Consider the following 15,724-nt stretch of genomic DNA (forward strand, 5'->3'; position numbering starts at 1 on the left):
AATAACAAACCCAAAACAATTAAGAAAATGGTAACAGGGCTTCCCTGGTGGCGCAGTGGTTAAGAGTCCACCTGCTGATGCAGGGGACATGGGTTCGTGCCCCGGTCCGGGAAGATTCCACATGCTGTGGAGTGGCTGGGCCCGTGAGCCACGGCCGCTGAGCCTGCACTCCGCAACGGGAGAGGCCACAACAGTGAGAGGCCCGTGTACCACAAAAAAGAAAAGAAAAGAAAATGGTAATAGGAACATACATATTGATAATTAACTTAAATATAAATAGATTAAATGCTCCAACCAAAAGACATAGACTGGCTGAATGGACACAAAAACAAGACCCGTATATATGCTGTCTACAAGAGACTCACTTCAGACCTAGGGACATACACAGACTGAAAGTGAGGGGATGGAGAAAGATATTCCATGAAAATGGAAATGAAAAGAAAGCTGGAGTAGCAATTTTCATATCAGACAAAACAGACTTTAAAATACAGACTATTACAAGAGACAAAGAAGGACACTACATAATGATCAAGGGATTGCTACAAGAAGAAGATATAACAACTGTACATATTTATGCACTCAACATAGGAGCACCTCAATACATAAGGCAAATACTAACAGCCATAAAAGGGGAAATGGACAGTAACACAATCATAGTAGGGGACTTTAACACCCCATTTTCACCAATGGACAGATCATCCAAAATGAAAATAAATAAGGAAACACAAGCTTTAAATGATACATTAAACAAGATGGACTTAATTGATTTTTATAGGACATTCCATCCAAAAACAACAGAATAGACATTTTTTCAAGTGCTTAAGTTCTCCAGGATAGATCATATCTTGAGTCAAAAATCAAGCCTTGGTAAATTTAAGAAATTTGAAATTGTATCAAGTATCTTTTCCGACCAAAATGCTATGAGCCTAACTATCAATTACAGGAAAAAAATCTGTAAAAAATACAAACACATGGATGCTAAATAATACACACCTTAATAACCAACAGATCACTAAAGAAATCAAAGAGGAAATCAAAAAATACCTAGAAACAAATGACAATGAAAACATGACGACCCAAAACCTATGGGATGTAGCAAAAGCAGTTCTAAGAGGGACGTTTATAGCAATACAATCCTACCTTAAGAAACAAGAAACATCTCAAATAAACAAACTAACCTTACACCTAAAGCAATTAGAGAAAGAAGAACAAAAAACCCCGAAAGTTAGCCGAAGGAAAGAAATCATAAAGATCAGATCAGAAATAAATGAAAAAGAAATGAAGGAAACAATAGCAAAGATCAATAGAACTAAAAGCTGTTTTTTGAGAAGATAAACACAATTGATAAACCATTAGCCAGATGCATCAAGAAAAAAAGGAAGAAGACTCAAATCAATAGAATTAGAAATGAAAAAGAAGTTACAACTGACACCACAGAAATACAAAGAATCATGAGAGAGTACTACAAGCAAAGCTATGCCAATAAAATGGACAACCTGGAAGAGATGGACAAATTCTTAGAAATGCACAACCTTCTGAGACTTAACCAGGAAGAAATAGAAAAGATGAACAATTACAAGCACTGCAATTGAAACTGTGATTAAAAATCTTCCAACAAACAAAAGCCCAGGACCAGATGCCTTCACAGACGAATTTTATCAAACAAATAGAGAAGAGCTCACACCTATCCTTCTCAAACTCTTCCAAAATATAGCAGAGGGAGGATCACTCCCAAACTCATTCTACAAGGGCACCATCACCCTGATAACAAAACCAAAGATGTCACAAAGAAAGAAAACTACAGGCCAATATCAGTGATGAACACAGAGGCAAAAATCCTCAACAACATACTAGCAAACAGAATCCAACAGCATATTAAAAGGATCATACACCATGATCAAGTGGGGTCTATCCCAGGAATGCAAGGATTCTTCAATATATGCACATCAATCAATGTGATACACCATGTTAACAAACTGAAGGAGAAAAACCATATGATCATCTCAATAGATACAGAGAAAGCTTTCAACAAAATTCAACACCCATTTATTATAAAAACCCTCCAGAAAGTAGACATAGAGGGAACTTCCCTCAACATTATAAAGGCCATATATGACAAACCCACAGCCAACATCATCCTCAATGGTGAAAAAAAAACTGAAACCATTTCCACTAAGATCAGGAACAAGACAAGGCAGACCATTCTCACCACTATTGTTCAATATAGTTTTGGAAGCTTAGCCACAGCAATCAGAGAAGAAAAAGAAATAAAAGGAATACAAATTGGAAAAGAAGAAGTAAAGCTGTCACTGTCTGCAGATGATATGATACTATACATAGAGAATCCTAAAGATGCTACCAGAAAACTACTAGAGCTAAGCAATGAATATGGTAAAGTAGCAGGATACAAAATTAATGCACAGAAGTCTCTAGCATTCCTATAGACTAATGGTGAAAAATCTGAAAGCGAAATTAAGAAAACACTCCCATTTACCATTGCCACAAAAAGAATAAAATATCTAGGAATAAACCTACCAAAAGAGACAAAAGACCTGTATGCAGAAAATTAAAAGACAATGATGAAAGAAATTGAAGACGATACAAATAGATGGAGAGGTATACCATGTTCTTGGATTGGAAGAATCAACATTGTGAAAATGACTCTACTACCCAAAGCAATATACAGATTCAATGCAATCCATATCAAACTACCACTGGCATTTTTCACAGAACTAGAACAAAAAATTTCACAATTTGTAGGGAAACACAAAAGACCCCAAATAGCCAAAGCAGTCTTGAGAACGAAAAATGGAGCTGGAGGAATCAGGCTCCCGGACTTCAGACTATACTACAAAGCTACAGTCATCAAGACAGTATGGTACTAGCACAAAAACTGAAATATAGATCAATGGAACAGGATAGAAAGCCCAGAGATAAACCCACGCACATATGGTCATCTTATCTTTGACAAAGGAGGCAAGAATATACAATGGAGAAAAGACCACCTCTTCAATAAGTGGTGCTGGGAAAACTGGACAGGTACATGTAAAAGTATGAAATTTGAACACTCCCTAACACCATGCACAAAAATAAACTCAAAATGGATTAAAGACCTAAATGTAAGGCCAGAAACTATCAAACTCTTAGAGGAAAACATAGGCAGAACACTCTATGACATAAATCACAGCAACATCTTTTTTGACCCACCTCCTAGAGAAATGGAAATAAAAACAAAAGTAAACAAATGGGACCTAATGAAACTTAAAAGCTTTTGCAAAGCAAAGGAAACCATAAAGAAGACCAAAAGACAACCCTCAGAATGGGAGAAAATATTTGTAAATGAAGCAACTGACAAAGGATTAATCTCCAAAATTTACAAGCAGCTCATGCATTTCAATATCAAAAAAACAAACAACCCAATCCAAAAATGGGCAAAGACCTAAATAGACATTTCTCCAAAGAAGATATACAGATTGCCAGCAAACACATGAAAGGATGCTCAACATCATTAATCGTTAGAGGAATGCAAATCAAAACTACAATGAGATATCATCTCACACCAGTCAGAATGGCCATCATCAAAAAATCTAGAAACAATAAATGCTGGAGAGGGTGTGGAGAAAAGGGAACCCTCTTGCACTGTTGGTGGGAATGTAAATTGATACAGCCACTATGGAGAAAAGTATGGAAGTTCCTTAAAACAATAAAAATAGAACTACCATATGACCCAGCAATCCCACTATTGGGCATATACCCTGAGAAAACCATAATTCAAAAAGAGTCATGTACCACAATGTTCACTGCAGCTCTATTTACTATATCCAGGACATGGAAGCAACCTAAGTGTCCATGGACAGATGAATGGATAAAGAAGATGTGGCACATATATACAATGGAATATTACTCTGCCATAAAAAGAAATGAAATTGAGTTATTTGTAGTGAGGTGGATGGACCTAGAGTCTGTCATACAGAGTGAAGTAAGTCAGAAAGAGAAAAACAAATACCGTATGCTAACACACATATATGGAATCTAAAGGAAAAAATGCTCATGAAGATCCTAGGGGCAAGACGGGAATAAAGAGAGAGACATACTAGAGAATGGAGTTGAGGATGTGGGGAGGGGGAAGGGTAAGCTGGGACAAAGTGAGAGAGTGGCATGGATATATATACACTACCAAACATAAAATAGATAGTTGTGGTGGGAAGCAGCCACGTAGCACAGGGAGATCAGCTAGGTGGTTTGTGACCACCTAGAGGGGTGGGATAGGGAGGGTGGGAGGGAGGGAGACCAAGAGGGAAGAGATATGGGAACATATATATATGTATAACTGATTCACTTTGTTATAAAGCAGAAACTAACACACCATTGTAAAGCAACTGTACTCAAATAAAGATGTTAAAAATAATAAAAAAAATTTAAAAAATAAAAGAACAAAATACTTAAGAATAAATTTAAGCAAGTATATGTAAGTTGTATACTCTGAAAACTACAAAACATTGCTGAAAGTAACTAAAAACCTAAATTAATGGAAAAACATCTCATGTTCATGGATTCTAATACTTAATATTCTTAAAGTGGCAAGATTCCCCAAAGTGGTCTACAGATTCAATGCAATCCTTATCAAAATCTCGTCTTGGACCTCCCTTGTGGTGCAGTGGTTAGGGACCTGCCTGTCAATTCAGGGGACACGGGTTTGAGCCCTGGTTTGGGAAGATCCCACATGCTGCGGAGCAACTTAGCTTGTGCACCACAACTACTGAGCCCGTGCACCACAACTACTGAAGCCCACGCGCCTAGAGCCCGTGCTCTGCAACAAAGAGAAGCCCCCACTTGCCGCAACTAGAGAAAGCCCACGTACAGCAACACAGACCCAACTCAGCCAAAAAAAGAAAACAATTAATTAATTAGTTTAAAAAATTATAAAATCTCAACAGCCTTTTTGTGTGGAAATAGGAAAGCTAACATAAAATTCATAAGGCCTTGCAAGAGACCTGCTGCAGAACACAGTTTAGCAGTTTCAAAATAAGTTAAACACAGAATTATCACATGATCCATCAATTTCACTCCCAGGAAAGAACTGAAAATAGGTCTTCAGACAAAAACTTGTACATGAATGCTCACAGCAGCACTACTTCCAATAACCAAACATGGAGTCACCCCCAAATGCCCATCAAATGATGGATAAACAAAAGGTAGTATATACGTACAATGGAATATTAATCAGTCATAAAAGTGATGAAGTAGTAATACAAGCTACAACATGGATGGGTCTTGAAAACATGATCAGTGAAAGAAGCCACCCACAAAAGGCTTCATGATTCCATTTATATGAGCTATCCGGAAAAGGCAAATCCATAAACAGAAAACAGATTAGCAGTTGCTAGGGGCTGAGGGGAATGGGGAGTAACTGTTTATTAAGCTATATAGTACTGCTTATTAAGGGTAAGGGTTTTCCTTTTGGTGTGATGAAAATATTCTGGAAGTAGGTGGTGTTTATGGTTGCATAACATCATGAATGTACAAAATGCCACTAATTTCTACACTTTTAAATGGTTGAAATGTGAATTTCATGTTATATGTATTTTGCCACAATTAAAATAGGGGAATCCCTTGCCATATTCTACAAAGATTTATATTCTGCCCAGTCCTCAGTATTGTCACATAGCCTGCCTCATCCTACTAACCAACCTAGGTCACCCTGGTCTACCCAGACTTGTCCCTTCTTTGAACAACCATGAGTCCTAATGATGCTCTAATTCGTTTGAATTATTTATCACATATTTTTTTTCAACACTCAACTTTTCCCCTGGATTAGACAAAAATCATTCACTTTATTCCTACCACTTCTTTATGCAACTGCAAGACTGTCACTAGAAGGTTCACAATGTCACTGGACATCCCTGTGGCGTAGTGGTTAAGAATCTGCCTGCCAATGCAGGGGACACGGGTTCGAGCCCTGGTCCGGGAAGATCCCACATGCTGTGGAGCAACTAAGCCCGTGTGCCACAACTACTGAGCCTGCGTGCTGCAACGAAGAGTAGCCCCCACTTGCTGCAACTAGAAAAGGCCAGCGTGCAGCAACGATGACCCAACGCAGCCAAAAATTAAGAAAAAGAAGGTTCACAATGTCACCTAATGAGGTCTATCAAAAAACTTTTTTATGGCCCAGTTTCACAACTCAGTAAGATCACAGGATCTGCATTTACCTACATGGCACCTTTGTCCTACTGTTGATCTGCTGTTCTAAATCAGAAGTCAGCAAACCTTTTCAGTAAATGTCCACATAGTAAACATTTTAGGCCTGTGAGCCACACAGTCTCTGTCACAACCACTCAACTCTGCCCTTGTAATTTGACGGCAGCCACGGCCATAAATGAATGAGCATGGCTGTGTTCCAATAAAACTTTACAGACACTGAGATTTGAATTTCATACAGTTTTCACATCACAGACTACTACTCTTGATTTATTTCTCAATCATCTAAAAATTCTTAGTTTGTGGGCCATAAAAACACAGGCAGCATGCTACATTTGGCCCATGGACTGCAATTTGCTGACTTCTGTTCTATATTTTTCCTGATGTTAACATATCTATTTCTACTATTTCATATGAATGCATAGATATTTTATAAACCTCAAATAATCAGTGTTAAGCAAAACTGTGCATAAATTAAACGACTCACCTGGGATGTGATCATTTTCTGCTGCTCCTGGAAGAATGTAGAGAACTGAGGGGCTACACCTGAAAAAGAAGGAAAGCTCATGAGTGACATCACCTGCCTAGAAAGCTCCACATAGCAGCTGGCGAAACACCTCAGAATGGGAGACACTTTGAGAAGCAGCAGAAAGGATAACAGTGAGGGAGGGAAGCACTCTGGTGTCCATGCATGACTCTGGGATGATTATGTAATATTTGGACAAGTTCATTTTCAAATGTAAAAACATTTGGTTTCTGCTGATTTGTTAACAATGTATGCTCTAACACAGAAAAAATATAAACAACACATTTAACTAATTAACCCAATTAGGAAAAGCCGAGGAATAGAACACAATGCTTTCATTAAAACTGATGCTGAGCAAAAATATTCAGCACAAAAATTTGTAATGTTCATTACAAACCAGAGAATCTCAACAAGGTTCTGAAAAAAAGGATGGGGTATTTTTGGAAGGAAAAAAGGGCTGGTCTTTTTTGGAAGGAAAAAAAACGGTTTACTCTTAAATTGGTTTCAGGTCTCAAAAGTATTTTTTAATTTAAAAAAAACAAACCAAACCAAACTGGTTTTGACTTATCTGTTGTTAATGCAGAAAAGACATGCCTAGACCATCAAGAGACTCCATGTCTCCTCTTGATTCTGCCATAACAAAACGTAGAATTGTAACCACTTAACATTTTTGACCCACTTCTTGCCCACCCCAATCCAACTCCATCTTTTAAGTAAAGCAGAAATAGACCTGTCTTAAGTCCAAGTCTTAACGACCTGTCTTGCAGTACCATCTCTGATTCTGTAAGATCGGGATACAGGGGGCATCGGTATATCTCTAGTTGTGCCGAGTGTGGGAACAGCTCAGAGCTCAGAAAGAGTGGAGTAAAGAGTGAAGGAAGACGGTAATTCCCTCCCCTGTGGCTGGTCAGCTCTTCCCGCCACACGATGCCTTCACAACTCCCCAAGAAGCAGTATCTTCTGTTCCTTTTGTCTTGTCCTCCTATCCCAACCACAGCGTACATCTCTCTGGAAAGTTGGCCCAAGGTTTCCACCATCACCCAGTCTGTGAGTCTGCATATGACTGGTTCCGGCAGGAGGACCCAAATTGCTTCCAGCTGAGCAACAAGCGTCTTTGCACCTGGGCTCTGGATCTCTCCTGAGGTCTCAGGCGCACTGATTGTCCTACCGGGACAATTCCCGCTCCCGGGAATCCCCCTTCCTACCTCACAAAAGCCGCTTTGTTGCAAGAAAGGTGAAACCTAAGCCAGTTAGAATATTCATCCAAGATCGAAAGCTCCTGGACCTTAAGCAGGACCTCCTGTAAAAGCAAACTGGTGCTACTGAGGGCACAGGCAAAGCTGGAGGGGGTCAGAGGGGCCTGGACGCCTCCACTTATGTTCACAGGTTCTTTAGAAACAAGAAGAAATCCCCCCAAACCAATGCTGCATTCACTTCAAAACTATTTCCTTGAGGGGTTAGGGTACTCAAGCTGCTTACTGCTGCGACCGACTCATGCTCAGATTTCATGCTGGGCAGAGAACGAGGCATGGGATCTATCCTTGCTCCTTCCCCTGCTCTCTTCGCCACTTTGAATTCCTATCCCGTCTTGGAGCCTCACTGTTAGAAAGGGGACGCGACGCTGACCACAGGTGGTTGGGAGGATTCAGCGAGATACTGAGTGGAAAAGAACAAGGGTCTCCGCTGAGAAGAAAAGTGCGCATCTACTGACAGCCAAGGGCCAGTTTCCGCGCGGTCTTACCGAGGCCTCAAACGACAGGGCACCTTGGAGATGAGAAAATTAAGCGCTGGGACGTGCAGGTTCTCAACAGGTGCATAAAAACGGGGCCAGATTTACACCGAATCTGGACACAAAGCCGTTTCCTCTTTCACCCGCCTCTAGCCTGGAGCTTCATCTTCCCCCGGTGCTCCACAGCAGCGTCCTGCTCGCCAGCTGCCGGGCTCGCAGCCGCCGGAGGCTCCGCAACCATCTCCTCGCGAGACAGCGGCCGCGGAACGGGAACACGCCCAGCATCCGGGGGGAGGGGGGAGGGGGAGGCAGTGCACATGCGCAGAAGGCCCATAGTGACAGCCCCGTCCTGTGCCAGAAAGCTGTGCACGGTACATTTCCTGAAAGCCTTAGAGCCACTTCAATTAGAAAAGTCTCTGCGATGGAAATAAACTTATGGTTACTAAAGGGGAAGGGGGGAGCGATAAGTTAGGAGTTTGGGATTACTATATGTAAAATAAACAAGGACCTACTGTATAGCATAGGGGAATAATATTCAGTTTCTTGTAGTAACCTATAATGGAAAAGAATCTGAAAGTATTTTTATGTGTATGTATATAGATTATATAAAACTGAAGTTCTATATATATATATACACACACACATATATGACTGAATCACTTTGCTGTGCACCTGAAACTAATACAACACTAAATCAAGTATACTTCCTTCAATTAAAAAAAAAAAGGGTCGGTGACTTTGGGCACATTGGGTAAAATTGCCAGATTTAGCAAATACAAGCCATGAGACATACTTTTATTCGTTGTTCATCTGAAATAAATTTTAAGTATCTAAATATCTTTCATTAATTATTTTCCTGATATGTTGGCTCTCCTTAACAGTTCCTTGCAGAATTGAGTTATAGAATTTCTTCCAGAGACTGTTACATTGCTCCATTTTCATTATAACATATCTTCTACAGTAGTCACATCTCTCTTACTTCGTTCTTTGTCCATTGGACATTCATTAATGAGAAAAGACATTCAACTTTAGCGTTCTGAGCAGATATAATGGCATAAAGTTAACAACTCTAGGAATTGCTCTTCAGATTTGATTTGTTGAAACAATACCATTATTCATGGCAGAACTTGCCTTTTCCATTCTTCAGGATTATGATGGATCTCTTGATTAACAAGTTTTTAACATGCTGTCTGTCCACTGATAAAAGAAAACTTTTTGTCAGTTTTTTTCCTTTCCTTTTTAACACTACACATGACAATTCCACTTGTCCTCATGCTATAAGAGCAGTTAGTAACATCCATGTAAAAGAATCAAATTCTTCAAGAGATGAAACTCATTTCAAAATACAGTCATGGCAAGTACAATAATGATTATCCACAAGTTAAAATTTATTTTCCTATTCCTATTATTCCATAAGTAATGTTTTCCCTTTTAAGAACAGTCTGACATGAAGATTTCACTAAGTTTCATTAAACAGTGGAATATTTCACTAACACTTTTTGCTCTTCTTTCAATTTCCATAATCCTATTGCTAAAAAGATATTGAAATCTATGTACAAGAAATAAGCAAATTAGCTTCATTCAATGGAATATTTAAAAGGTTAAACAAGAACTGGGAGCCTTGAGAATTAAAATATTATTTCAGTGCTTTAAATAAACTGAGAACTCTTACAGCTGTGTTTGTTAAAGAGAGTCAATGAGTTTCTGAATGCAAGAGAAATGAAAAATACTGAATGCCAATTTAAAAAATCACAAAAATCCTTTAATCACTCAATTCAAATAGTATAAGTGCTGAAGTAAGAGAACAACTTCATGACAATTACTTCAACATCAATAGAAAGAACATCAGAAGCTATTTGAACAGCAAGCATTGTGCAGAATATGGGCAGCACAGTCATCATCTTCCACAGAATCATTCATGTTTTGTTTAACCTTGGAATAAACATGTCTGCACCTTTATGCAAACATCCACCAAAATTTGTATTTTTATTACCTCAACCAAAAGCAATGTAGAAGCAAGGGGAAAATATGTATTTTCTGCATTGTAATTGCTTGCATCCACAGCAATGATGCTAAAAAGAAAAAAGATGAGGGATTTAGAGCATTGATAATCTCTGTAATCATAACTGAAGCTATTTTTGTTGTTGTTGCAGTGGACTTTATCCTGGCACTTGCAATTTGTTTTTTAAGGTTTTTTTTTTTTTTTTTTTGGTACGCGGGCCTCTCACTGTTGTGGCCTCTCCCGTTGCGGAGCACAGGCTCCAGATGCGCAGGCTCAGCAGCCATGGCTCACGGGCCCAGCCGCTCCCCGGCATGTGGGATCCTCCCGGACCAGGGCACGAACCCGTGTCCCCTGCATCGGCAGGCGGACTCTCGACCACTGCTCCACCAGGGAAGACCCTTTTTAAAGGTTTTGAACTTTTGTCTACGTTGGGTCTTCGTTGCTGTGCGTGGGCTTTCTCGTTGCAGTGGGCTTTTGTTGCTGTGCGTGGGCTTTCTCTAGTTGCGGTGAGCGGGGGCTGCTCTTCGTTGCAGTGCGCAGGCTTCTCATTGCATTGGCTTCTCTTGTGGAGCACGGGCTCTGGAGCACAGGCTCAGTAGTTGTGGCACACGGGCTTAGTTGCTCTGCACCATGTAGGATCTTCCCCGACCAAGGCTCGAACCCGTGTCCCCTGAATTGGCAGGTGGATTCTTAACCACTGTGTCACCAGGGAAGCCTTGGCACTTGAAATTTTGATTGCAACTCTGGAATTAGAAAATACTCTGGCAGCAGTACATGCAGTCATTTGAGCTGAAAGACTGGTGATGATGTATGGCGTGGAGGGTATTTACAGCTTCCGCTGCAATTACTATATCTCAATCTGAATTCCTATTAATCAAAAAATTTATTTTATTTCTTTCTATAGTACTAGCTGAAGAAATTATACATCTCTTATGCTTAGCTGTTAGTATATGCCGGTTTATATCTGACTCACTACATTTTTTTTTTGCCTTGTGGCCACACTACACAGCTTGTGGGATCTTAGTTCCCCAACCAGGGACTGAACCCATACCCTTGACAGTGAAAGCATGGAGTCCTAACCACTGGACCACCAGGGAATTACCACTACCATTTTTACATACTGTAAAAAAATCTTCAAAGGGAATTTTTCCTTGCTTAATTAATTTCCACTTTTCAGAAAATTCATTGTAAAGTTTAAACTTGCATTTTTGTGTTTTAGGATTCAAATGTACACAAATAAAAACAGATAATAGCAACCACTGCAAAAATTGAAATGACTGAACTTGATAATCCTATGACACATTAATGTGTCTGTCATTCACACGTCTGAACTCACAAATAACCACAAACAGGTTGAACCATTGAAAGTGTTGTGAATTTTCAAGAGTGGCATCAGCCTTAGCTTTAAAATTTTTTGGTAAGAGTATAAGACCTTTTGTGTACTGATAATCAGCAGCACTTAGGAGATATAATTGATTATTTTATAATTTTTTATTAATTGGACCACATCCTTAGTTTGCAGGGGGAGTTCGAAACAGATATTCCTTTCCCCTTTTTCATTAAACACTGGGCCATTGGTCTCCAGGGATGGGCCCTCCTATCTTATATCACTGGGTCTGGGATCAAACTGTGACAACAGCACGGTGGAGAACAGCAGAGGATTTTGCAATAACATAACATTTGTGGGGAGCCATGGTCTCTGTAGGGTGGGTGCCCTCAAGCTGATCGTCACTAGGTCCTTCCAATTTAAGGATGACTAACCAGGTAGCATCCTGCTACCTAATGAGACAGGCTAGTATGTCTTTTGCATACAAGGAAAATAAGGGAGAATATTGGAGCAGTCCCTACCTACAGATCAAGCTCGCCAGGTGAGGGTGGGAGGGTAACTGTTCCCATCCCTTTAGGGAACCTTTGCTCAGTACGATAGCCAATTACCCTAAGCAGCCCTGGAGACCGCATCCAGACTAGGTGCATCACAACACATAGGGACCAAGTGGGGACCTCTTTGCTCAGACTACAGCACCCTAAGCTCAGGGTGGGCTCAGCTTTCTGAGCTCTGACACAATTGTACTGGATAACCAGAAAAACCCAACAGATACAACACTACGCGGTGGCTCCTAAAGCAAGTATGTCAACAGCCAGCAGAGCCTTCCCAAGCATTATGTGCTGTCAGCTGGATCCAGTTAGTAAGCCAAAAGCCGGCTGGAGACATATTATCCTCATCCGTCACTGAACCACCCGGCTCACTGCACCAATTGTTTTAAGACGTACCTGGGATTTGTTTTAATCAGGCATGATAAAATGATAGACATGGAGACAATTGTCTTTGAAAGAAGACTTCATTACTTACAATGTTCAAGAGGATGGGAGACACCACACCATGCAGGGCCACATGGGGAAACACCAGTCAAGAGACAGAAGACATGAAGAGAAATCATGAACGAAAGCCTTTCTTACTACAGTGGTGGTGATAAACTATAGTAACCTAACTATACTATGTTAGGTGGGGAAGTGCCCTATTGGGCACGAAGCAAAACACAGATGGTGGGGTTTTTATGCACCTGTGGAAACACAGGGATGGTATGTATGCCAACATCTTTAGCCATTAACTTGGCCCATGATTTCAAGATGCTAAACCATCAATTATAGAATATCAAAAATGACTATTACATTAATACACCATACTAACAGAAAAAACTCATATTGTTATCTCATTTAATAATATATGATTATCTCAATAGATGCAGGAAAACATTCAACAAAATCCAGCACCCTTTCATGATACAAGACAGAACAAACTAGGAATAGAATGGAATTGCCTCAACCTAATAAAGGCCATTTTTGAAAAACCCACAGTTAACGTCATATTTGATGATGGAAGACTGAACGCTTTCCTCCTAAGATCAGGAACAAGACAAAGATGTTAAAAACAAAATCTTCCAATTCAGAAGCCCTCTCCACATAGGTAGAAGGAAAGAAAAATCATTTCCTAGGCCCAGCATGATGCACTTATTTGTTTCACTTGGTGCGCTTGCCCAGCATGGTGTGAAACTGCCACTCCCTGCCATACCCCTTTTCTTTCAAAGGCCACATCATGACCAAATCAGGTGTCTTTTCCCCAAGGAGCTTCACAGCTACTCCATCCAGAGTACAGAATATGATAGCCTTTTAGTTGCACAACAGGTCTCTCCCCAATAGGTTTATAGAAGGATCAGGAGAAAGTAAGAACATGCATTCCCAAGTTAGAGGACCTATCTGCATGGGAATTGTGGAGGAAAAGGAACAAGTAGGAGACTGATGCAAAATACCAACCCTCTGTATCGATCTGCCTCCAGATGGAAAATGAGAAATTTCTGAGGAAACTGCAGAATAAGTAGCACCAGGCTTTATTAGAGCAGGCAGAGATTAGCCTGAGGGAAAGTTACCGACACATGTGGTTCACCAGCTCCCACCTCTGAGATTCTCACAATCTGCCAATTTTGAGCCATTTGCCAAGTATTTCCTGGCTGAAGGTTTTGTTCTAGGTCCTGCTGATTCTCTTGTCCCTGGGAGTCTCTCTCTACAGTCCCCTCTCGCTGATCCCGTCACAGGCTGAGTGGAGTAGGGAGCATTCCCTTTAGCAAGGAGTTCTAATTGAGCAGCCAACACAGAAGCCTTTCTTTTTTTCACTTTCTCTAGATTATCCCCAAAGTGAGTCGCTGCTGCTCAGATTTGACTAACAGTCTGTCCTTGCCATCCTCCCACTTTTCCTTAATTTGGATTTGGACAGTTGGCTAGAGAGTCAAAACAAAGGTTGCTAAAACTAGAGCATATTTTGACCTGACCCCAGGTTCACATCAGGGAATTTTGAGAAAGCCTCAACAAACCACTGACGGAAATCAGTGGGGGACTCACATGTCTTCTGGGTACACTGTTGCAGTATCTCCCAGCTCAACTTCAGTGGAAAGGCTTCGAGTACAGCTGTTAGCAACCCTTCTCAAAGAGTTCGTAACTTCCTTAGTTACTCCACAGTTACGAGGGGTGGCGTGGCAAAGAGTCAGCTTCCCCTGGCCACCTTTATGTAGTGATCTTCCAGACTCTAACGTGACTGCTCTATCAAAGGAGCAAAATCTGCTAATTACAGGATTCCACGCAGCTGCTGGTTGCTGAATTCTATGCAATAAATCAGTATACATTCCCATGTGTGGGCTGTAAGTTGAAAACACACTGAGGTGTATGTCTTCTGGGGCATGGGGAGAAGAAGCGTTTAAATGAGTAACATCAGCTGGTGAGAAAGGCACTTGAATTACCCAGGAGTCCTGGCTGGCTTCTCAATGGCATCAGCTGTGCTGGTGACCCAAATAGGATGGGCTGGTTTCCTTCATGTTGAGACAAGAAAAATATGAATCATGTGGGCACTTTGGTTTCCCTTCCTGTGTTTACATTAATCAGTTGAACACCTTGTTTGCCTTTTTCCAAGTGGCTAGTACAGCTACTCTCCATATGTTGCCTTACTACGCAGACTCTTTTATCCAAGCTCTTAATCTTTCCATGATTCTCCCTTTATCATATGTGCCTTCCTAGCTATGTGTGGATAATAAGGGACTACTTAAGGTGTCATCTGGTCTAAGACATGAAATGGACCCAGTCTAGGCCACAAAGTACAGAACTCTGTGTCCTCAAACCGAGCAGGTAATTTATTACCAGCTAAAGAAGTTGTGCCCTGGGCTTCCCTGGTGGCGCAGTGGTTGAGAGTCCACCTGCCGATGCAGGGGACGCGGGTTCGTGCCCCGGTCCGGGAAGATCCCACATGCCGCGGAGCAGCTGGGCCCGTAAGCCATGGCCGCTGAGCCTGCGTGTCCGGAGCCTGTGCTCCGCAACAGGAGAGGCCACAGCAGTGGGAGGCCCACGTACTGCAAAAAAAAAAAAAAAAAACCTGAAGGGAACCACCCATCTGAAAGATCATCACCTCACTCTTCCCCTAAGTCAGTTTCAGGCACGGAGGGGTAAAGACATTCAGGGAAAGTAGGAGGAGGGACAAGCAGAGTGAGGAGGAGTAGGGTTCTGTGAAAGAGGAAATGTATTTAATTCTCACATTTTTCTCTCCTGTTTTTTCGATATTTCCTTCTGGCTATCCAAATAATTTTTAACTCCTCTTAGGATAGTTAGAATTATATTCATCCCATAAATATCAGCAACTCACTTACTGGAATAAAGTCCTTCTAAGAACTTCTGCAAATCAAAAGAGTTGTCCTCTGCCCACTGCAGGATTGGAGTCTCAACGTGTATG

The 15,724-nt window shown here is 40.9% G+C and overlaps 2 protein-coding genes across 3 annotated transcripts in view; both read right to left on the reverse strand.

Moving 5' to 3' along the window:
* Positions 1–8,862, reverse strand: part of ZNF37A (zinc finger protein 37A) — a 61,827-nt gene extending 52,965 nt beyond the window's left edge. The window contains exons 1-2 of the mRNA XM_079900238.1: positions 8,466–8,862; positions 6,686–6,744 (exon numbers count right to left, since the gene is read on the reverse strand). Of these exons, the coding sequence (XP_079756364.1) occupies positions 6,686–6,700 (15 nt within the window). The 5' untranslated portion in view covers positions 6,701–6,744; positions 8,466–8,862. The remainder of the gene's footprint in view (positions 1–6,685; positions 6,745–8,465) is intronic.
* The window catches only part of LOC307175265 (zinc finger protein 33B-like), a 63,027-nt gene continuing 53,997 nt past the window's right edge, over positions 6,695–15,724 (reverse strand). For both annotated transcript variants that reach the window (XM_079900236.1, XM_079900237.1), the window contains exon 7: positions 6,695–6,744. The gene's annotated coding sequence lies outside the window, so the exon portion shown is untranslated. The remainder of the gene's footprint in view (positions 6,745–15,724) is intronic.

Source organism: Stenella coeruleoalba, assembly GCF_951394435.1.
Source record: "Stenella coeruleoalba genome assembly, chromosome: 16".
Lineage (NCBI taxonomy): Eukaryota > Metazoa > Chordata > Mammalia > Artiodactyla > Delphinidae > Stenella > Stenella coeruleoalba.